The 22,461-nt window shown below is 45.6% G+C and overlaps 1 protein-coding gene across 2 annotated transcripts in view; it reads right to left on the reverse strand.

Annotated features, from left to right (window-relative positions):
* Positions 1–22,461, reverse strand: part of CACNA1I (calcium voltage-gated channel subunit alpha1 I) — an 88,444-nt gene that overhangs the window by 32,141 nt on the left and 33,842 nt on the right. For both annotated transcript variants that reach the window (XM_071801651.1, XM_065837465.2), the window contains exons 4-12: positions 22,278–22,437; positions 19,718–20,033; positions 18,956–19,048; positions 12,808–13,114; positions 11,038–11,441; positions 2,559–2,710; positions 1,748–1,933; positions 947–1,064; positions 315–470 (exon numbers count right to left, since the gene is read on the reverse strand). In XM_071801651.1, the coding sequence (XP_071657752.1) occupies positions 315–470; positions 947–1,064; positions 1,748–1,933; positions 2,559–2,710; positions 11,038–11,441; positions 12,808–13,114; positions 18,956–19,048; positions 19,718–20,033; positions 22,278–22,437 (1,892 nt within the window). The remainder of the gene's footprint in view (positions 1–314; positions 471–946; positions 1,065–1,747; positions 1,934–2,558; positions 2,711–11,037; positions 11,442–12,807; positions 13,115–18,955; positions 19,049–19,717; positions 20,034–22,277; positions 22,438–22,461) is intronic.

The raw sequence follows: 22,461 nt of genomic DNA on the forward strand, positions 1-22,461 counted from the left end.
TCACCTGGGATGGCTGTCATACTGAGTTCTTGCTTTCGGAGGGGCAAAGGACTCACCCTATTAGGGTAGGGTTTGTTGCACAGAATGGAAATCAGGAACTCCCTTCCAGAGGGTTTGTCTCTTTCCTTGCAAGGATTATCACTGCTGGTTTTTGGTTTGGGTTTGTTTGTTTATTTTAATGAAGCCCACCCTGAACTTGACAAGGAAAATGACAGATGTGTGATACTTTGGGAGCGCTCCATTCCAGTAACCTCAAAAGTCCACTTTTTAGCACTTCTATTCCTCCTCCTGATGAGGCCTCAGTGGTAACTCACCTCAGCCTGGAACCCCTCCACAAGAATGGCCACCAGCAGATTGAAGAGCACATAATTGCCGAATGTCATGAGAGCCACAAAGTAGAGGGATGCCCAAGGCGAAGTGGAAGCCATGCCATTATAGAGCACAACATTCCAGTCCTCCTGGGTTAGGATCTGCAACCAGAAGAAGAGGTCACATAAACATGAAGGAAGAAAATAAAGGTGATTCTCAGAAAAGAACAGCGAAAAGATACACATCAGGACCACATCAGGCCTCTTAACTTCCCCATAACCCACTGTCACTGTCCAGTTGTGGGAATGCCCCAGTAATGTTAGCTGGGCAAGACGAAACAAGAGCAACCATGAGGGCAGTCATGTGCTGAGGTGATGGCACTAAAGATGGGAGTTACCACGACAGGAGTGACTTTGGCAAACTGTCTCTTGGGAAGGAAGGAGTGCCCCTGTCTGAGATACACCAGTTGTTCAGTTACAACACACAATTGTTCTTCCTCCAAACATCACCTGCCAGAGCCTTTTGTGTGGCCTTTCGTGCTCTCAGGAGTGTATGCAATGCTCTGCCATGAGAAAAAGCATCTCCTGATCCTCTTCACATTGTCCTGGCCCACCCACAAAGAGCAAAGTCAGCTCACCTGGAAGACGGTGACAATGGCCCACAGCAGGGAGTCAAAATTCTTCCGGTCAGGAACTGTATCTCCTGTGTCTGTCCTGAGGCTGAACTTGCAACCAAAGATGTGCATTCCCAAGATGCTGTTGGGACAAGAAGTGCAGATGGTGTCAAGTATAAATATCTCTGCCACTACAATGAGCTCATCAGAGTCATTCTCTTTTCCTCCCAACAATCCAATGTAACACCATAGGACTGAGGGGTAGAACAACACAGCCAGACCACTAGGACCTATCTGTGAAGAAGGAGTTGTGTTTTGCACCTCTATAGCTTACAAAAAAAACCCTTGCTTTCCATCTGTACTGCCTCAGTGCTCACTTATTCCCTCCAACCTGTCCTTCAGATCTACTCTCTCCATCATTCTTGTTTGCTCTCATTTTTCATCGCCCTACCACTGCATCTGCAGGATGCACTTACAAACTTTCTTGGTTGCTTCCTGTAACCCTTCTGCCAGAGTCTGCCCTCAGAATGAACTGTTCCTGCAGCCAGTCTTGACTATCAAGAGTCTTCACCTATTCTCCAATGGGACATTATGCTCAACATTCACATTTGGTGGCAGTATTTCTCCACCCTGTCCAGGCCAAATGTTTGACTGCTTAACCCAGTTTAGGGCAGCAGTAACCCCAGTCCTTACGAACAAATAAACACTTGTCAGTGCTGCTTGAGCCTAGAGCAATTGGCAAGACAAGTCATGCAATCATGCTCTGAAGTTGCTGTCCATGTCAGCCATGCAGTGCCCCTATCAGACAACTGACAGCCTCCTCACCTGAATATAAAGATGAAAAGCATGAGAAGCATGCAGAAGGTGGCTACGTTGTCCATCGTCTTCATCAGCACCACAAGCTGGCGGCGCAGTGCGGGCATGAAACGCACCAGCTTCAGGACCCGCAGGAGACGGAAAGTCCTCAGCACGGAGAGGCCCCCATCCGACTGGCCGATGATCTCCCAGATGCTAAAGCCCAGAGACGCACAGGGAGTACAAGGGTCAAAATGAAATACAAGTGAACAAATTGAAGAGAAAGAGGAATAGCAATGCTAATCCAAGTTTTCACCTCTGCATCGGCAGCAAGTATAAAGGGGTCAGAGAGAAAATCTGTTTCAGCAAGATATAATTAGAACTATATATTATAGGCTTATACTTATGTGTAGAAAGCTGCATTTCTACCTCAAGAATGCTAACATGGCACTGCATGTTGCAGGAATGAGGAAAGAACTGCAGCATTAAATTCCAGCAGGACAAGTTTTTCTATCACCCAGTTAACTTTTGTAGCATCTTTAATTTGTGCAGTTTTAAAATATTTCACAGCTAATATTTGTTGTAGGCTTACAAGGCAACTGCAATTGCCTCCATTCTGCAGAAGAGAGAACTGAGGGTCAGAAATTCTGTGCAGCTTGCCTAGGGTCACCAAGTGTTGGGAAAAGACATTTTGGTCTCCCAGTCTTTGGCCTTATGCATCAGCTCAGCTCCTCCCAGTATGGCTGCTAAATCCTTTTTTAAAAGGCACATGAAAATGTGCAGGCTCTGTGGTACTGTTGTCTATGTGTATATTTCAGTTGCTCCCCACGGCCCTTGTCACCTGATGATGACGATGATACTGTCAAAGATGTTGTAGGGGTTGCGGAGGTAATCAAAGAGGCCAAAAGCAGCAAGTTTCAGGATCATCTCCAGGGCAAACATGCTTGTAAAGACAACATTGCTGATCTCCAAGATATTGGTCAATTCCTCTGGCTGGAGAGAAGGCAAATTCAGAGAGTCAGAACTGAAAGATCCCTGAAATTATGGGAAATAAAGTGCCATCATTCATAGAGGACAGGCTTTGCAGGGAGCTGCAAAGCTCCCATGGGTGAGATTAGAGTGGAACTGGATAGATTCACTGACATTCCAGTTCCTTTGCACATTTATTGACTTCATCATTGATTACGTCCCAAACAAATTATTTTACTAGAGGTGGTCAGGAGTCCCACAGCCATTCATGCAGCCAAGGCTGACTAAGTGTCTTCTACAACCCTCTCCATGCCCTGGTCCCCTGGTTAAAGGCTGTTTTACTTTGTGCAAAGAATTTGAGTATTTTTTGAAGTAGGGCAAAAGTGTGTGATCTGTAGTCAATCTCTTTCTTCAAGGATTTTTTCCTCTGAGGTTTCCACAGGTAGCTGGCACAATTTTTGCTTTAATTCTGAAACCATTTGAATCATGGGAAAACAGTTCCCCATCATGCTCTAAAGCTCACTGCACTTCTCTGCCCCATTCCCCTCTATTTTTTCCCTTCCTCATTTTTCTCTCCCCTGCTCCCCACCAAATCCTTGGTATGCATTAGTTTTCTGGTCTTGCTCCAGCAGTCTTTTGTCATGCCTCTGTCCTCAGAGTGGTCTCAATAATTACCCAAGAGAATATCAGACTGGATGAACAAGACAACAGTGAGGAGGGGGCACAGTGCTAACGGCTATCTGTATAGAAGAGAAAGAGCAGGACAAGGTGAGGAAAAGAGAAGAATGGACAGCAAGAGGACAAAGGCAAATGCACAAGGTGAAAACCTCCAGGGATGACACAAAATTACTGTGTTGAAAGGAAGGAAAAATAAAAAACGGCAACCTGACCCTGCTTCAGGCATTTATTTTCAGTTAAAGCTCTGACACATCTTTCAGCCCCTGTGATACAGCCTTCTCCAGCAGAGACCAATGTGTTTGTGCATATGACGAAACCTGTTTTAATGATTTCATCAGTGGAACAAGTCTGAGCAAATTAAATTACTCCTTGTTTTGTTTTCGGAATTAATGACTTTTTCTTCAGTGTGTGCAGCCTTGGAGACTTCTCTGACAAGGTCAGGAAAGGGTCTAGACCATTGCCTCAGGAAAGATGAAACGTTGCTTCACAGGGAGACAGAGGCTGCGTTGATGTCACTGATGAGGGATGCCAGGATCTTGCCATCCCCTGTGAAATAGAGGCATTCCCTGCACTGGATTTGGGATGGACTCGTCTGCTCAAAGGACCTCTCGCCCAGGGACTTGGACTGCACCAGGACAAACAGCAAGGCCTGAGGTCTTGAACAAGTCAGACGCCTGAGGGACAACACATGCACAAGCCTGCTCATGTTTGCACATACTCAGACACACACATACATAGCCCTAGGAGACTACCACGGCAACGGCAAAGCAAAAAATGTTCCCAAAGTGAGAGAAAAACTTCCTCCCAGTTTGGCCATCACCCTCAAGCAGTAACAGGTGGGAACCTGCTCCAGACGAAGGTGTGCCACCTTCCCAAGTGGAAGGATAAGGTATGGCAGCTCCAAAGGACTTGTTCAGGGCTCCTCTGGCCCAAAGTGCCATGTTTACCTCGGGACAGGTATGTCACACCTCAGACAAGGTTACATATTTGATGCTTAACCTTTTGCAGCACCACTGAGCCCCAGCTCCAAGCCTTCAAGGTGAGTGTGACCCAGGCTCTGTGGTAGCAGGCTGTACTGTTCTCATTATTTGGATAACCATGGCAAAAAGGTGGCTGAAGACTCCTCTCTTTCATCACACTAGTCTGAGCTATGCCTGGCCACCAGGCCACTCTCTTAAGCATCACATAAAATGGGTGGGAACAAGAAAACTGCAAAAGCTTGTTGTCTGGAGCAAGAGAGGACAAGCACTCCTGGCACTGCAGAAGCAAAAGTGAGTCCTTGCAGGTCAGAGTCAATATTTTTACCATGAACTCAGTATTAATGCCCACTAGGAAGGGGAGGCATGGTCTCTCCTTGAGGACTGCAAAATTGCTGTTTTTCTGAAGGGCAGACTTTGTGCTGGCTGAGCCTGTTACTTTTTCAGCTGGTGAAAGTAGAAGTGAGGGAGGAATGCACTTCTGGGTCCGATTCTCCCCCTGAAGCTGGGGACTGCTTTAACCCCTGCTCTGGGACCCCCAGGTGCCCAGATCCTCCCAGGTGAGCAAATGGGCTGGAAACTGCTCCTCACATCTGTGGTTTTCCACACAGTCTTTGCTAATTTCTTGCACTCCTCATTGCAGCTTTTTACTGAAATACTCCATGTCTTTAAAATCAAAAAAGAGGAGATGGCTCGATTTCCATCCATAATTACACTTGAATAACAAAACCACCCTGAAAATGAGGGTGAAAGGAGGGGAGATGAGAGCAAAGAGAGAGAAAGAACAAGCAAGTGTACATGGGAAGGGAGAGCTGAAGATCACAGAGAGCTGGGCAGTAATGACACTTGCCAGGAACATGAGGCCCATATGCTAAACAGAGATGCCACTTTCAGCCTGAAATAAATGATTATGTCAGCGAGAACAAGCAATGTAAAAAAAGCGACAGGCTATGATGGTGGATTATCCTCCTCTCTGCTGTCCACACGTTCTCTCTTCTGCTGTCGTAGAGAGCAATTGATGTTTGAAAAGCCATGCTAGCATCTCGCTTGTGGAAAAGGTCACCTGTTCCCTGTCTCTCCTTCCCTCCCTGACATCTGTTTCCCTACTCAAGCCTCCACCTGTTAATCTTTTTCTAATGGGCCATCAATCAGTCCCAGCAAAGCATGGTTCCTAGAGAGAAGGGCAAGAAAGGCTGAACAGAGAAAGGAAGGAGGGATAAGCAGAGAGAAAGGCAGAGAAAGAGGAATCAAAAAGCAAAGCTGAAAAAAACACCGTAAAATCAATTCACCAGCACCCACAAGAAGTAAAGAAGGAGAGATTTTAAAAAATGCAGTAGGAAAGAAGTAAAGGCTGGGGAAGGAAGAGCAACACAAAAGGACATTACTCGGGGGGGCGGAAAAAAGAAGAGGAGAAAAAGAGGAGTCAGCTGGAGAGGCAGACTCACTGGCTAAAGGCAGATCCTGCATTGCAGACACTTCTGGAGATACAGATAACTCAGAGTGCAAAGAGCCATCAGCTGGAAGCTGAGGCTGCAAGGTGGGGATGCCCATGCATCCCGGGCAGCGTGGCCATGAGTGATAGTGGACAAGGCCAGTGGCTGGGACATGGCTGGTGTGGGGGACTCTCTCTGGCCAGAGAAGTGTGAACTTGATGAAGGGGGTAAGTGAACAGGGAAAAACTGGTTCTCTCCTTTTTTCCCTACTGACACACAGGGTCCCCAACACAACAGATGTGTCACCTCACAGTTGTGAGAGCTCCCCAGGCTCCCACAGAGCACTCAGGCATTTATCACCAAAACCATTAGCAAGAATTCCTACTCCCAGGCCACCCAGGTTTAGCTAAAAACTGTAAATTGAAGTGTACACAAAGAAAGGCCTGAACTCAAGGCTATTTTAGTTCAAGCAAAACCAGAGAACACCAGAAATCTCCCCACAAGAAAAGTCTGTTCAGATTGCCAAGCCAGGACAGATCCACTACCACCAGACTTCAACAAAACTGTGGGAGCTGAGTATTGGGGTGAGGAGGGTGGCTTGAAGGGGAGAGAGATCCCAAAGGGCAGACTGAGCCCAGAGTCTCTGTTTTAATCAGACTGGTTCACCTGCTCTGGGTATGGATCTCTTTCCAAATCCACGAAACTACCTAATTCAGATCTTCATAGCAGTAAGTCCTTCATCTCTACCAGTGTAGATCAGATACTGAGAGTGAAGCGTATGATCCAGGTCTACTTCAGGGCTTATGCACAGTGATCAGAAACTAGACCCAGGGCAACAGAGGGCAGCTGCTCAGCTTTTTTTTTCCTTTTCAGTGCCTTACTAGCTAACATTGGAATTCTTATCTCACGTTAGACTGAAAACATAATTAGTCCAATATCTGACAGCAGCTAGAAACCCCTGCATTATAAGAAAGGTTAAGAATATGCAGATCACCATGAAGCCCCTGCAGGAGCAGTTACTCCTACCCAGAAGTAAATTGGCAACTGTCTAGAAATTAATTAATGAGATCTATGCAGATCAGGCCTACCAAACCATATCTGCACATCACTGCCTCTGAGAACATGAAAGAGAAATATTCCACACAGAGGTCTCTTCAAGCCTGCCCACTTTTACTCACCATTTCAAAGTCCCTTGACAATAATCAGAAGACTAACAGAAATCGGCCATACCAACTTAGCTTCTGCTTACTCTAATCACCACCCCATAACAAATGCAGGATTTTGTGATGTTTTGTTATACCCTAGTTTTGCAAGACTGAAGTAATGTGGTTTCATCTACCACCCCAGGGAGACTGTTCCATCATTTACTAAATGTCAGTCTGATGAGCTGGCTTGGACGTTTGCTGAATATTTCTGACAAGCAGCAAATACTAAAAAGAGAGGCAATAAATGTAAAATATGAACTTGTGGATGCAATAAATGCTGGTATAAAGGGAAATCACGCAGGCTAAAATATATGAAAGTACTGATCCACAGGGTGGGTCTAGCTAGGAAACAACGGATTGTCTCCTGATCCACACAAGACAAACCTCATAAAGGACTGATCCGATATACAAAGGAATATCATAAGTAGATACCGAAGATGATGAACCAATTTACTCAGCAATTGTTTCATTGGCTACTAATGGCAAACAAGCTTGAGTCCAACAGGCCATTCAAGAAGCATGAGAAAGGCAGCCTGGAACATTCAGCTGGGACCAGCCTTTCATCCTCATGCTGAATAAGGGAGAAAAGCAGGCAGCACCAGATCCTCTGTGAATATTAAAGAAAAAGTAAGCCTCTTTAAAAGATCCTCCTGGGCAGCTACGAGCATCTGATATCTTGATTTTCTAGACTGGATTTTAAAAATAGGCACTTCCAAGCAGATGCAATTCTGAAGGACTGCAAAAACTATTTCAAGCACGACAAAGCTTAAAATGATGGATTTTGGCTTGTGCAACGTCCCAGCAATATCTGAAGGCCTAATACTGAGGATATTACATGGTATAATGCACACTGATGGATTTGAATAAACTTATCTATTTACAAGTGATAACTTGTGATAAGCTTAAGGATTAAAAATGACGCATAGAAGTGCAGTTTGTCCCAAAACGAGTTGATTTCCCTCATAAAAAATGTATAAGGAGATGGGAAGCTGCATTGGTGACACAAACAGGACAGGACAAGGGACTGGATGGATAAGATAAACAAAGCCAAATTCCAAGGTGAGTTGGGTCTGAGTAAAGTGGTTTGAGTTGCTAAGGTTAAGTCTCCTGACAGAAAAATACTGTGAATATTAAACCCCTGAATTGCAGCAAACAGATAATTTTAATTCTTTTTTTTTCTGTGTGTTGGTCAAGGTTCAGGAATTGAAGATTTGCACATGGATTCTGTCCCCCAGGTTGCCGTGCTCCTGAACCTGAACCTTGTGCCTGGCTCTTGCAGTCTCTCTCAACCCTTAACCTGATGGTTGGTGGGTGCTTTGGTCAGTGAGGCAGTTCACCTGCAAACAAGTGGAGCAGCAAGGAGCTGACAGACATGCCATGAGCTGCTCCCAGGACTGCTCAAACCTGTGACACCTTCACACGTCCTCTTGTCCAGACAGATATGTCTTCAGAGCGTGGCTGGGGTTGTTATCTCCCATGCACCAGAAAAATAAAAGGTTGATAGGTCTCTATATGCATTAGCTCTCGGCCAGGAGACATTCAAATGATGAAGTAGCTGAAGCAACAGAAGCTACTTCAGTCATAGGATGGCATCACCCTGCAAATCACAGATCTCTATGGGCAGAGGGGTTTTGCTGGGTATCGTTCTGTGAAAATTTGTGTTTCTGGGATGATGAAGCACCAGTCTGAGATGTACTGATAGCATGGCTTGAGGAAAACTGAAAGAGAGCAAATGCCTGCGTGCTTTTGAGTTAACTACTGACTACAAAGGATCTGGAATTCATGGTATGGTCTGAATATTTTAATCCTCTTGTGCCAGAAAAACAGGATTCAGTATACCCATTTTAAATAAACAGGCTGCACCACATTTTTCAGTTATGATGAATTTGGCTGACATCTCTTTCTAGTAGAAACAGCAGGCAGGGTCATAAGCTTTTCCTAGCTACTTACAGATAAAACGTGATAGCATAACTTTAAGAATGTGTCATTAATAACCTGCTACTAGAAACCCCAAGGCTGTAGGCAGATCCCACTCTGCTGTGGGCTGTGCAAACACAGCAGAGGCAGCCTAGAAGGCCTTAAATCTGCACACACAATAGCCAGGACATGAGACTGAATTCTCTACCCCCAGCTCAAATGTTCTGTTAAACTCTTAATTCATGCTGTCTCCAATAAACCAAAATGAACAATGGCTCTCCCTGCTTGCTGCTCACATCTTTAAAACATCAGTGGGCAGTTTTCATATTGTCCTGGGTTTCAACCCTTAGTCATCTCTCTGCTACGTGATAAATACATCGTTCTCTTTTATCTATTTTCATGAGTCAACCCCTTCAGCCTCTTCTTCATTCTCCTCTCCACTGAGCTCCTGCATGTATTTTTCTGGTATGAAAGCATCCAGTGCAGTTTTGCATTCTGGGATCAAATAAAGGTTTCCCATCCTTGTATCAGAAACTAGCTGGGCTTTGAAAAATGGCCTGGTGCTTGGTACATGGGTGGGATCCAGATATCTGGGGTTTCAAATACTGGCTCTGACACTCTGTTGTCTCAAACAGGGAACTTAAGATACTCTGGGTCTCAAGGTACCTCCGTCCTGACACAGCACAGGACAAATCTGAGTGCCTTGCTTGAACCAGACTCACTGTCTGTCTCTGCTGCCTTAGACTGTGTTCAGGACTAGACTTCACCCCGGCTCCAAAGCTTCCATGCAGTCAGCATCTCAGTAGTGGAGCAATATCTCATTTTTTGATCTGGGCAGACACCTGCAGCAGAATCATGGTCACATTCAGACTGGGGGCATAGATCTGAGACGCCTGTGTGTGAAGGGGTTTCTTTAGAAGGAGATATGTTGTTGAATTTGTCAGGCCCAAAGGAATTTCAAGGCGACTTCGAGAAGCTGAGAACAGAATCTGCTGTGAGAAAGAGGGGCGTTTCTTCATTAACAGGGCCTCAGCATGGCATGAGTCATCGGACCTATCATCGGTGGGGCTCCAGCGTGTGGACTGCCCATGATACGCATTTAGCGAATCCATGCTTGGAGCGTGGATTCGTGATTAGAGAATAGTTGCGTATATAAGGAGACATGTTTCTGTAATAAATGGCTTTTGCGTGATTCACATTGAATCGGAGTGCTGAGTCCTTTATCGTTCCAACACCGGTGTACAGCACGGACTCCTTTAACGCAAAATGCAGCAGAGCTACCAGCCAGCAGTGCAGATGCAAGGCCATGGGTGTGCTTAACACCCTCTGAAGCTGGCTCTGCACATTACAAAGTAGACACAGCCTCTGTTTCCCAGCTATAAAATGAGAGCACAAAATCCTTCTCCATCTCACAAGCCTGTCATTAGGATGAAGTACACTGCTGACTCAGAGCTGCCTGCAAACTACTGGTGTGAAAGTGAAACCTGTGCCCACACCTGCTGTCTATGTCTGACCTATCACTTCTTGCTGTCAGGGCAAAGGAAAGGCTCAAGCCATCTGAGCCCCCAAAGTGACTGAGGGTGGGAGGTGATGCCTTTCCCAGCCTTCATATATAGACAGACTGTGCTCAGGCATCTCTTAATTAAGCTGGAAAGGCTACCAAGCTGATGGATTTGAATTGAGGTGCTGGTGAAGTGCCTGTGACATCCCCGGAGGGCACATTAAATTAACCAAATAGACTAAGGATTCGGTAAGCTAATGAAGAGAGAAACGAGAGATGAAGAAGATGGAAGAAATGAGGGTGAAGGAGAGAGAAGCAGATGGAAAGAGAAGACAGAGTAAAGAAGAAAAGCAGAGGCATAAAAGTGAAAAGGGAGGAGGAAAAGAGAAGGATTGAAAGGAGGTGAGAGTAAAATACATGGAGACAGTGAAAGTGATAAAGTGCAGGGATAGGAAGAAAAGACCCTGCAAGATCCTGAGGCTTTCTCCAAATCTGTGCTACGACCATCTGTGCTGTGGCCTGGGGTCCAGATTGCTCAGTCTCTGTCTCCACCAAATTGTGTCAGCTGCTTAGCAAGGCCATAACCCTGAGCAAGACTCACCAGTTCCCACTGTCTACCCTGTGCCCTGAGATGCCTTACCTGCTCATGGTGCTCGATCCCCATGCTGATAGTGTTCACCAGGATTGCGATCATGATCCCACGGTTGAAATACTTGCTGTCCACAATCCCTCGAAGCTTGACCCTCACTTCTCTCCACATGTCACTGCAGAGTTTCAGCCATCCATCTTCTTCCACCTCCTCCTCCTCCTTCTCCAGCGCTGAGACACCCTGGTCCTCTCTGCTGCCCTCTCCCTCCTCTTCACTGGCTCCTCCATCCTCCTGGTCTGAGTCAGCGCTATCCAGGACAGAGAGCCTTCGGGATGCTTCATGCTCGCCCCTATGGCATCGGGGGCAGTTGGTGGGATCAGAGGTTGCTGTCATAGCAATGGGCTGGACCAAGCCCTGAGAAGGGCAGTCAACAGAGTTGTGCTGCTGGCAAAGCCCTGGGGAGATAAATAATCACATTTAAAGGAGAAGGCTTTGAAAAAGACATCAAAACTGGACACCTGTTTGGCTTTTGGTCATTTAGAGAGGGTAACTGGGCTTTCTAGCTGTAAAGATGATTAAACACTGACACATCATCTCAAGGGCAGCAATAAAAGCCATTGCCATTGGGGGCTTTACACTGACTGTGTCACCAAAAGGCACAGTACTGTTCAGCTGCCAGTGATTACGCTCCATGGGGGTTCATGTCCATCAGAGGAAGAACTGTTTTGTATGATGAAGGAATCACAGTTTGAGACTCAGTAGCTTGTGTTAAGTAGGAACTGAGGGAAAAACGATCACAAGGGCTGCTTTTGGTCTGAACTGCTACAAGTGGGGTCCAAGAACCCACATGCTGAGCTGAACTCTCTAAATTAGGGAAGCTACATTAGCAAAGCATCTCAGGAAGCCAGAAAAGATAGTGCAAGAATACTTCTTCCCGATAGTCCGTGCGCTCTGAATTAGAACAGACCCCCTGACTTCAGCGAGAAAACTAAGTTCATGTTCCTCAATCCTCCAGCTGGGCCTGGAAGATCAAATGGGCACCGGGGGAATTAAGCAATTAATTCATTAACACAGTGCATGAAGCCTGCTTTTTTCCCAGCAAGTAAAGAAAATGAAAGACTGCATATGTAAGACCAGCTGAAGAAAAATCTGCCTTTTTACTTGTTAATGGGAACATAACTCAGGAAAGGCATGGTCAGACAGTTAACGCTAACTCTGTAAAGCCATTTTTACAGTACTTCCCAGGCCAGGAATCCAATTTAAATGGTATCTCATGTCTAATTTTACACAACAGCATGTGGCCTCATCAAGAGAAATTGTCTCCATTGCCCTTACATATCAAACTTCAGTATTGTTTCCTTGGTTCAGGAGACATCCTACTGCAATTCTACTCCCTTTGCCTCTCTTGAGGTCCCACAGCAACTCAGTTTTGGAGGAGAGCTCTGAGGCACCTGCTGTGTCACCAAGTCAAATCCTTAGCCCCACTCCATCATATCCCCCTGGTACTTCTCTCTCCCAAACTCCTGTACCAGAGCCTCTGAACAAACCTCAGCCAGTGCTTTTAATGTTATCCCATTATGGTCTCTGGGTTTCAGACCTGGGTTTCCCGTGTTTCCTTCTGTTCACCCCTGTTTCATTCCCATTCTTGCTGGTCATCCCCACCTGGCTGGCAGCCATGGGCCTATGCTCACTGGCCAATGTTAATTCTAATGGTGTGTTTTGCAGGCACAGGCCCTTCGGCAAGCTGGCACATGGAGATGCTCCCAGTTAGTCTCACATTTCCACTATCAGCCTTTCCAGCTTCACCCACACAATCCTTACTGTAGTGCCTCTGTTTTTTCCTGTTCGTGCCTAGCTTGGCATCACTTGGCTCCACGTGGCCCTGGCGCCGGCTCTGTATGCTGTTGTACAGCCCAAGGGTGCGGCGTTTGGCTTTGCGCACGATGTGGCAGATGTATTGGAAGATCTCCTCGTAGCAGTCTCCTGGCTCCATGTAGCTGGCGACAGTGCTGGAGGAGAGGTACCGGGCCCTCTGCTCCTGCATCAGCTGGTGCTCTCGCTGCTTGGTCTCAGAGAACTGCGTGGCGATGACCACCAGGCACAGGTTAATCATGAAGAAGGAGCCCACCTAGTAGCAAAGAAGAAGCAGGAACAACCAGTGTCAGCATGAGGAAGAACATGTGGGAGGGGGAATGAAAGAGAAGAATCAAAGAATCAAAGAATAGTTTGGGTTGGAAGGAGACCTTCAAAGCTCATCTAGTCCAACCAACCTGCAATGAGCAGGGGCATCTTCAACTAGATCAGGTTGCTCTGAGCCCTGTCCAGCCTGGCCTTGAATGTCTCCAGGGATGGGGCATCTACCACCTCTCTGGGCAACCTGTTCCAATATTTTACCAGGGAAAGTGACAGGAGGCAGACAGAGGAATGGGAACCAATCTGTGTATGGAGGTGGGACTTCAGAGCAAGCCAGGCCTGGCTCAGCTTTGTTTTGAGAACTTGTTCAATGTCATTTCCATGTAGAATTTAGAGCTCTGAACTGAAATTCAGGAAACACAAGCCCTACTTTTAGCTCTTTTGGCAGGCTTTGGGACCTTTAGCACGTCATTTAGAAATTGCTTGCAATGGTTTTGATGAAAAACGGACTTTTTCTTTCCATCTCCCTTGTGTTAAGCAGAAGGTGGGAGACAGACGACTTGTTTGGTAGTTTGGTTGCTTCCTCCTCTGCTTGCTTTTTTGCACTGTCATTTATGGTCTTCAGCTCTTGGAGGACGTGTCTGTATTTTCAGAGCATTTTATTTATTTCTACCATTTACACCTAAATTCACCATAGAGGGAGACGGCACTTTGCTGAAATGAATGGGCTCTTGAAATCAAAGCGGAGTTTACAAAAACTGATTACTTTGAGCAGGACACTAAATAGTCTGGCAAAACAGTGCTTTCCTGCTCATTTCTGTTCTTCTGATTCTTCTGATACTAGACATATTATCTTAGCTCTTATTTTACTTGTCCTCTAGTCTAGGTAGGATTTCCACTTTGAATACAAAAATAACCACAACTCACTCCCCCAAATTCTTAGAAACAAAATAAAACAAAACAAAACAAAGCGCTTCTCCATACAGAAGCCAAAAAGTCTACCAGCTTATTTCACACCTTTGTATGTTCCCTTTAAGCCTCCTTTGCCTCAGTTTTCCTATCTGTAAAACAGAGCAAATATTTCTTGGTGCTGAGAGATCTGGAGGTAAAAATCTCACTCTCAGTGTCAAATATTATGGAATTACAGATGAATCTCCACTAGGAGATCTATTCATTACACTTAGAATAAAAGCTGGGTTTCAACGTGATGAGCATTTCTTACGTTAAAGTGCTGGTAACTATATTCAAAATCCTTCTCAAAAGCTATGATGCCTTGATTGGCGCCTACTCCCCGTAGAACTGTAAGTGGTGATCCAGGCTTGATAAAATGCAGAGTCTGATCTCTGAAGAAGCACCACACATCTGCTCTGCTCTGAAACGGATCTTGCAGGGCAGCCCCAGGGAGCAGAGGAAGCACCAGCTCAAGATTTCTGCCTTCCCTGCACCAGGGAGCACCCCTGCTAAGGGATGTCCTTGCACCATCTTCCTCCTGTACAAAACCACACAGGACCCAGTCTCACTTCCCTGTCTCTTCTTTCCAAGCAAACAGCTCTGACACAGAGCTGGATCCAGTCCTGCCTTTATCTTCGTGCATGTGTCCTCCGCATACCCCTTCCAGCAAGCAAAGGTGGCAATAACCTGAGCCTAACCCTCATGTGTGGAAAAGGCGGAGGTTCTTTCAGCAAGTACCCCAGCTTGTTCTACTTATCCAAGCAGCCTTCCCCTCCGTGCACACCCCTTGCCACTCCTCCACCAGCTTGTCCCCTTGGTTGTCCCTTTCTCTTGCACACAGGTGCCCAACAGCTCTGTTTGGAGGCTCATTACAGTCCCTCTCAGTACTTCAAAGGAGAGATGTCTCTACTAGCACCTGAATAAGCCTTTGAAACATGACGCCCTTCCCAAACAGATTCTACATAAGGACAATAAACCATTGAAAAATAAAGGTGTTTTTTTTTTTTTTTTTTTTACTCCTCCTCTCAGCACCCTTCAAAGCTGCTCTAATTCTGTTTCCATTCATCACTGAACCCTTCTCTTCCTGCTCATATTTCATTCTATTTTCCATTTAGCTTCTGCATGTGGCCTTGAAAATTAAAACGATGCCCTGTATGGATTCCTTTGCCTTCCCCTAAGATTTTCACTAGTCCACGATGTCTTGCATGTTTTCACTGATGAAAGTATGACTGGGAATCCAAACTCTTCTCCGATGCACTCTCCTGCCCTCCTCCCCCTCAGCACCCCACACGACACTCACACAATCTTGCCCATTCTGTTATCTCTCTCAGTTTGCCCTGAGTGAGGCAGGGTTGGGAGCTGGACACCAGCTGTGCACTCATTTTTGGAATGCTAATTGTGACACTGCCCAGTACACTTTGCAACTTTCAACAACTCCACAAACAACAAGTGATTAAGACTTGCAACACCTTCTCTCTAGGCTACATACAAAGGAGCTGGGGGCAACACGCTGCCCTCAGCAGGGTGACACTGTAAGCCTGGGGTTGGATCTGGAGTGAGGTTGAGGTTCCACGTCACCAAGCCCTGTCCTCACAGGCATCGTTGTCTGTGATCTCCCACCAAATGACCAAAAAGGGGAGGAGTGAGAGGAGTGGATATGACAACTAATCCCCAATCCTTAAACCTCTTAGCTAGGAACATCAAACACAAAACAAATGAGCTTGTTTAATCCTTAAGACGACAGGCAAGTGCATAAACTCAAAGGCTCTGCCACGCTTGACAGTGCCTCCCAGCTAGCAGGACAGGAAGGGTCCCAGATGGCTTGTAATTGAGCGATCCATCTCAGCTAGCTGAGCAGGGAGACCAAAAGTGTCTGTCGTGGAGTCAAAGCAAGCATCCGGCAGAGGCAGAAGGAGACTATTGATTCAGAGCCCCAACACAGAAGTCCCATTCAGCCCTGAGGCTAAGCTGTAATTTAGTTAAGCAGATACTGGCCTCGTCCAGCCCAAGGTTCGATTCCTGTCTCTGCGACATCTAATAAAATCTGACTGGTGCTGGAGATGCTGACTTACTTGCCCATTATTTTTATTGCTTATGCCTGGATATCCAGCTTGTCTTCTGCAGCCCACAGGTGTAAGCACAGAGCACTTCGAGGAAGCCACTGAGTGCTGCAAGGTGGATACCAGCCTAGGAGTTCAGAAGGGCTTTCTCTAGTCCAGAAGCCACACCAGTGGCCAAGTAGCTAGAGAGGTGACAAAGAAATTACTGGACTTCAAGCAGGAAGACCTAAATGAAACACTGACCCAAGAGGTGAAAGCAGTCCTTCCTTGACATCACCTCCCTGATCTCTGGCAGAGGGGGCAGCTATTTACAATTTGCTGAATACATAAAATGCTTTTACCAGGTCATTCTGCAAGGCCACCCTGAGTGTGAGTCCCAGCCATGCTGGGAATATATCCAGGTGGTGGAGCATTCTTCCTGCCAGACGAGCAGTAGCAGGTAATGCCCTTATGTAGGTGTTTGAAGATATCTCTGTGAGAGAAGGAGTCATGCATGAAAGCACAGCTCTAAAGAAGAGGCTGCAAAGATCCAGCCCCAGAAAAGTAAGTTTGAGCCTAGGCAAGGACTTATGTGGAAAAGTAAAAAGTCAGGGCTTGAACTCGACTTTCAGAGCAACCCTGCTTAGAAACCTAGGCATTTCAAGCATGGAGAAGGAGGGAAGAATAAAGGCTTCAAGGATTTGCTTCATGAGACTTGAAGACAGATCATTATTTCCATAAGAAGACTCAGAGGGAAAATGAAAACAAGTGAAAGCAAGTTCACACTGTGGTGTTGCTATGTGCTGCAAAAGATGCATTAGACATGCAAAGAAGGTAACAGAAAGACTAAATGCTTTCTTGGTGTAACTCCACCAAAGGTAAAGGAAATACCCCATCTAGCATATGGCTCCTCTGTTCTGAGCAGTCCCTAGAAGTAAGCTGATGTTCATGTGTTCCCGTGTTTCATGGAAATCAACCTACAGGGCACCTGCAAATGAGGAGGGAGTGTCTAGTAATGTCAATGACACTCCACAGTAAAATCTCACATAGAGTGTTTAATTGAGGGTTTTCAGTGCCTGCAAATTCAGAGACAAAGTTTGAATCACCGGGAATCCACATGAGCTAAGCTAGGACTAGAAGGATGCTCCTGCTTAGAAATGAAAAATAAGCTGATAGAACTTAGGTAGTTTGGAGCAGGGGGTAAGGGGCAATTTTTGGAACTGGCCTGCAGGAGACGGGCATGATCACCCCAGTGGTAAAACATTGTCTCTGCACAGTCCTTCCCAGCTCTGGGAGAGATTATGTTTAAGAAAAGCAGTAAATTCTGTGCTGAACTGCACATTGCACAAATCTAGGGATCCTGGCCATGCTGCTCAAAGTGAAAATGCGTGGTGGGAGATCCAAACAAACTTTACGGGAAACAATTGTTTCCTGAACTTAAAAAGAAAACAAAAAAAGAGCAGTGGATGTTCAGTTTGCCTTTGGGAACAGAGCAGGGGGGAATTCCACACCCATCCTGTGCAACCACACCTCTGCACTGTCTCCCCTTGGGGGTCTCCAGCCTCAAAGTAAAAGCATCATTCTTTAAGGTGTATTTCACCTCTGCTGTCCTGGCTCATGCTTCAGCCCACAGGGAGTAGGTCATCTTTCTGGTTTTTCTCCTTGTTTTTCCATTGTGATGGTAGAAGGCCAGAAGGCAGGGAGAAATGAAGGATACCATGAAGCTTTTTCATAAATTCTCTGACCTGAATGGACTGGTAGAATTTTTTTTTTGTGCCATTCCCCATACATAGAGGCTGCAGAATTTCTCCCAGAAACTGGATTAAGGTTTGTTTGCTCTCAAGTCACTGCATGTCAATTTGAATTTAAACTAGATCCTGTGCCGGGTGAGTTTATTAATGTTATTGGGCGACTGTTTCTAGAGATCTTATTTCTAGGAGGGCATGGCCACATAGGACAAGTCGTAGGTGAAGAGCAGAATCTAAGTCACGTCCATTCAAAACCCCATCCAAATGCATGGAGGCCTTGAAAATACACACTGAGGTCCTTACTTGCAATGTGACTTAGAACTAAATTGCACCCATCATGTACAGATTTTATACTTCCCATAATCCATCTTGTGCCTTTCCCTTTCACTCTCGACTTTGGTCCCCATGTAGGAAAACTGCAAGAATCTTCATAAAAACAAAATCCTTCCTTGTTAGAAACAGAATTCCCTCCAAGAAAATGCATTTACGTGTGGCAGTAAGTTCGCAAGACAGACGCACTTCTCTCTTTCCATCCCCACTACCAGTGATCTCACACAGACAGTTTATGTTGGACCACTGACACTTTCAGAGCAGCAGCTCCTTTTTGTTCATGTTGAAGAAGCAATTCAGCATGACAGACTTTAATCCAACAAAATCTGAATCACCAAGACCCTGATTCTGAAAAATCCAGGTGCTTCCAAAAGCTGTTAAACATGGCTCAAGAATGACTCTAGAGCTTAAAATGTACAGAGACCAAGTAGGAGGGCAGATGCAGAAATGGTTTTCTGTAGTTGTGGGCCTACTGCTTTGGGAAATTTACTTTGAGAGAAGATCTGTGGATAAGAACATTATCCTACACTAGGTATATATATCTCTAGGAATCAATCCTGAGCGTATTTTTTGAGTGAAAGAAAATAACTTTGCTGACAACTATGTGATCCTGCCACTCTCAGTGCAAATCAACTTCCTGGGTTCCTGAGATTCCCAGAAGAAATCCAGGTAAAGTAGTTTGCTTCCCTGATATCTGTGTTGAACTAACACCTGTTTTTTGTAGGCTTTTAGCTTGCAATGCTGACAGTCACCAAGCCTTTTACTTACGATTATCAGCAAGATAAAGTAGATAAAATTGTAGAAGGAATGGGCGTCCATCACATAGTACATGATCTCTACCCACCCTTCCAGTGTGATCACCTGCAAAGACAAACAACAACAAGAGAAACAAGAGGGCAGTAAGCTTCTAGAGTTCACTCCTCGGTGTATATAGGCAGATACTGGCAGGGCTGTTGAAACCCAAGGAAGGTGAGAAACAACAGTTTATTTCAAGGAGGCCAAATTTCCACTCCAGGAAATCAGCATGGTACTGCTTGGTGACACTGGCATACTGTCAAAGCCTGTGAGATCATACTAGCCCACAGCAGGAATATTTCATTAAAATAGTTCATTTCCCTGGATCACAGCAGGGGAAAACCCGCAGCAGGTTTCTGTGCTGCTTGGACTGGACACTGTGCATGGCCGGCAGAAAAGAGAAAAGGTATGGGTTTAGCTCCCATCTGCAATGCATGCTGGGAATAAAAAAAATTAAAAATAATAATAATAAAAAAAGAAAGGCTCTTTTGCTATCGTGAAGAGCATAGCTCATTTCAGCAAGGACCTGGAACAGCTCTATGCCCCTCCCCACCTTCAGGAACACCCTTCACGGTGGGAACTCTTTCTCTCTTGCCAGAGTAGTTACAAGGCCTTTTTCTCTCTGCAGCTGCATCGCACCCTGCAGAAACCAGTATGGGAGCACAGAAAGATTCAATTGGAAAAAAAGGAAAACAGCTTCAGCTTAGCCTTGTTAGGAGGCTAACTCGGCCTTACCTGAAATATCACGATCCAGGCATACCCAATATTGTCAAAGTTGATGGCACCCTTGTGTGGGTTGGCGTTGCCTGTACGGCACACGTTGTAGTACTGGTTCCAGTTGACACACATGCCACTGATGTTGAACTCTTGACGGACCGAATTGTAGTAATAATAATCATCCTTGTCCAAACAACATTCATGGCCCCGCTCCTTCAGTGGGGGTATCTCATGGCAGCCCATAATTCCATTGTCTCCTGACAGCGAGCAGATAAAGGGCATCTCATCATCTTCCTCAGGCTGGTAATAAGGGGGCAAGACGATGTCACCTTGTCTGTAAGGATAGAAAACCATAGTCATAAAGTTCCTGTAACAGACAGTTTCCCATCAGCAGCACTGGTGGAGCTGGGAGCTCCCATCCTGACATCGGGACTGCACTGGGTAAGGGATTTCCAAGTTTATTGTCTCAGGAGAAGGGAAAACACGGCTCCTGGAAAACAGGAAATTTCCAGGGTGAATCTCCAGTTTTCAGAGCTTTGCTTGTCATCATATAGCCCCAAGCCAAATTACACAATCTGCTTGCAAGGAGACAAAGAAAAGATGGAATGCAGAGATTTCCATTCTGATCACTCTCTCCATTAGCATCAGAGCTAAATCAGATGCAGTGATATTAAGGAAGTTCATCAGGCTTTACTGTGATGTGCTCATGTATGTAACCGTTGATGGACATGTTTTATAACATTTGGCAGTGAACCTTCTGTACTTCTAAGAAAAAAAAAAAAAAACAGTTCATATATAATTAAGGTTGCACAGTTAAGCCTTAAAATCAGGAAATGCAAAGCTGAAATTGACTTAACCTTCAACTTGACTCCTCCGTGACAGCTGGCATTACGGGTGCAATGTTTCATGACAAGTTCATGTGCTTTTTTCCAAATAATGCAAGCACCTTCCAAATTCATAAATAATTAAATTCATCTATGCTCGCCTCACTGGAGATGAGCTAATGATTAGGAAAATGAAAGGTGGAGAATTTAAAATTTTCAATCAGACTGTATCTGGTGCATTCACCGCAGTGCTACAACACACAACTTTCACTTTGCATGAACACAGACTTTTTCACAAAGTGTTATTGGAAGAGAACAGGTGTTGATAAAAAAGAAAATATAGAAAGTGTCTGATTCTAAACTAAGTGGGACTAAACCACAAAGATCTGTTGTAACACATTCACATCACTGGTGAACTGGGTGTCTGCAGAATTCATTTCTCTAGTTATGGTCAGCCAAAGGTTTTCTACTATCTGCCCCTTTGTAGGCTGTGGCCTCAATTCACTTCTCAGTTACGTCAACTCTGCGTGGATGTAATTACACTCATTAAAGTAGCACTACTCCTGATTTACATAAAGGACAATCATCCTAAACATCTGTTTTTCCCCAAGGAATATATAAACACAGTAAATGGCTGCTTTAAGCAGCTCCTACTCTCCAGTCCCACTGCCATTCCGCAGACTGTATTTTCACACTTCTTTTTTTTCCAATTTGAGATAACCTAAAGCTTCAGAAATGTTTAATCAGTCTAAATTGATCTACAGCTTTAGATTTTTTAAGCAGTCTAAACTGATAGGATGCCTAGGATCAGTATACAATTTTAAGAAGATGTTTTAAAGCCTGAGATCTGCTAAAGCCAGAAAGTCAACAGGAGGAGCTGCGCCCTGGAACTGGTGCTCTGCTCCACAGGAGGATAATCGGAGAATTCATGACAGGCAGGAGCTTTTCCACCCCGCTGCCTCCAGGGAGGAGAGAGCCATGGTCTGCAGGCTCCCCCCACTTCCCTATAATAAACCTCAGATACCTGTAATAAACTCCTGCCGTGGCTCCAGGCTGTCTTTGCCAGAACTGTGCCCACATTTCCCTAATAGGTTTTTTTGTCCCATGCAAGCAGCCATTTTTTGCTTTCAGGTGCTTTCACTTCTACTAACCCATCTGTGGGATGCCTCTCCCAACAGCCCTCCATCCCCACCCCACGGCAGCTCCCACATGTAATTCTATTCCTGAAGTTTCCTGATAATTTCCCAATATGCCTCGAAAGCCTCTGGAGGTGATGCACTACTGTCCAGACAGTGACCTCAGCTCCACCTCGGAAGTGCTGAAGATGTCCTGGAATGATCAGGCAGCGCTATGGCTTTCTGTAAGACTCCTCTGTTTGTTGTTTTTTGAACAGAGACCAAGTTCAGGAGAAAGTCAGCATGGATAGTGTTTTCAAAGTTTCAACTCTTTCTGAGAGCTGGAGCAGCATTTTGAATCCCTGGGCACAGCTGGAGGAGGCAGCTAGGTTAACCTGTGCCTTGGCCAAATCCAAACAAGCCCAGGCATCTGTGGAGCAGATGGACACACTAAAATCAAGTTGCCTTTGCCATCCCCTCCCTTTCCACTGCAAGCCATGGCCAGCACTCTGCATGCTATCACCCTACAGCCGTTTGAAGTAAGTGATACACAGAAAACCAGGCAGCAGAAGACAAGAGAGCAGGGAAAGATAAATGTCCCTGGAAGAAAGGAGGAGACATCGTCTCACAGGCACTCACATTGTGAAGTTCTCCTCCATGAAGCAGCGGTTGCGGAGCAGCCCAGCCCACAGCTGCACCCCGATGATGCCGAAGATGAAGAAGACAAAGAAGCAGAGAAGAAGAACATTCCCCAGCATGGGCAAGGTGTCCAGGAGCAAGTTCACAAGGATACGCATGCCTGCAGGAGGAGAAGAGAACCAGA

Source organism: Patagioenas fasciata, chromosome 1 (genome assembly GCF_037038585.1).
Source record: "Patagioenas fasciata isolate bPatFas1 chromosome 1, bPatFas1.hap1, whole genome shotgun sequence".
NCBI classification, from domain to species: Eukaryota; Metazoa; Chordata; class Aves; order Columbiformes; family Columbidae; genus Patagioenas; species Patagioenas fasciata.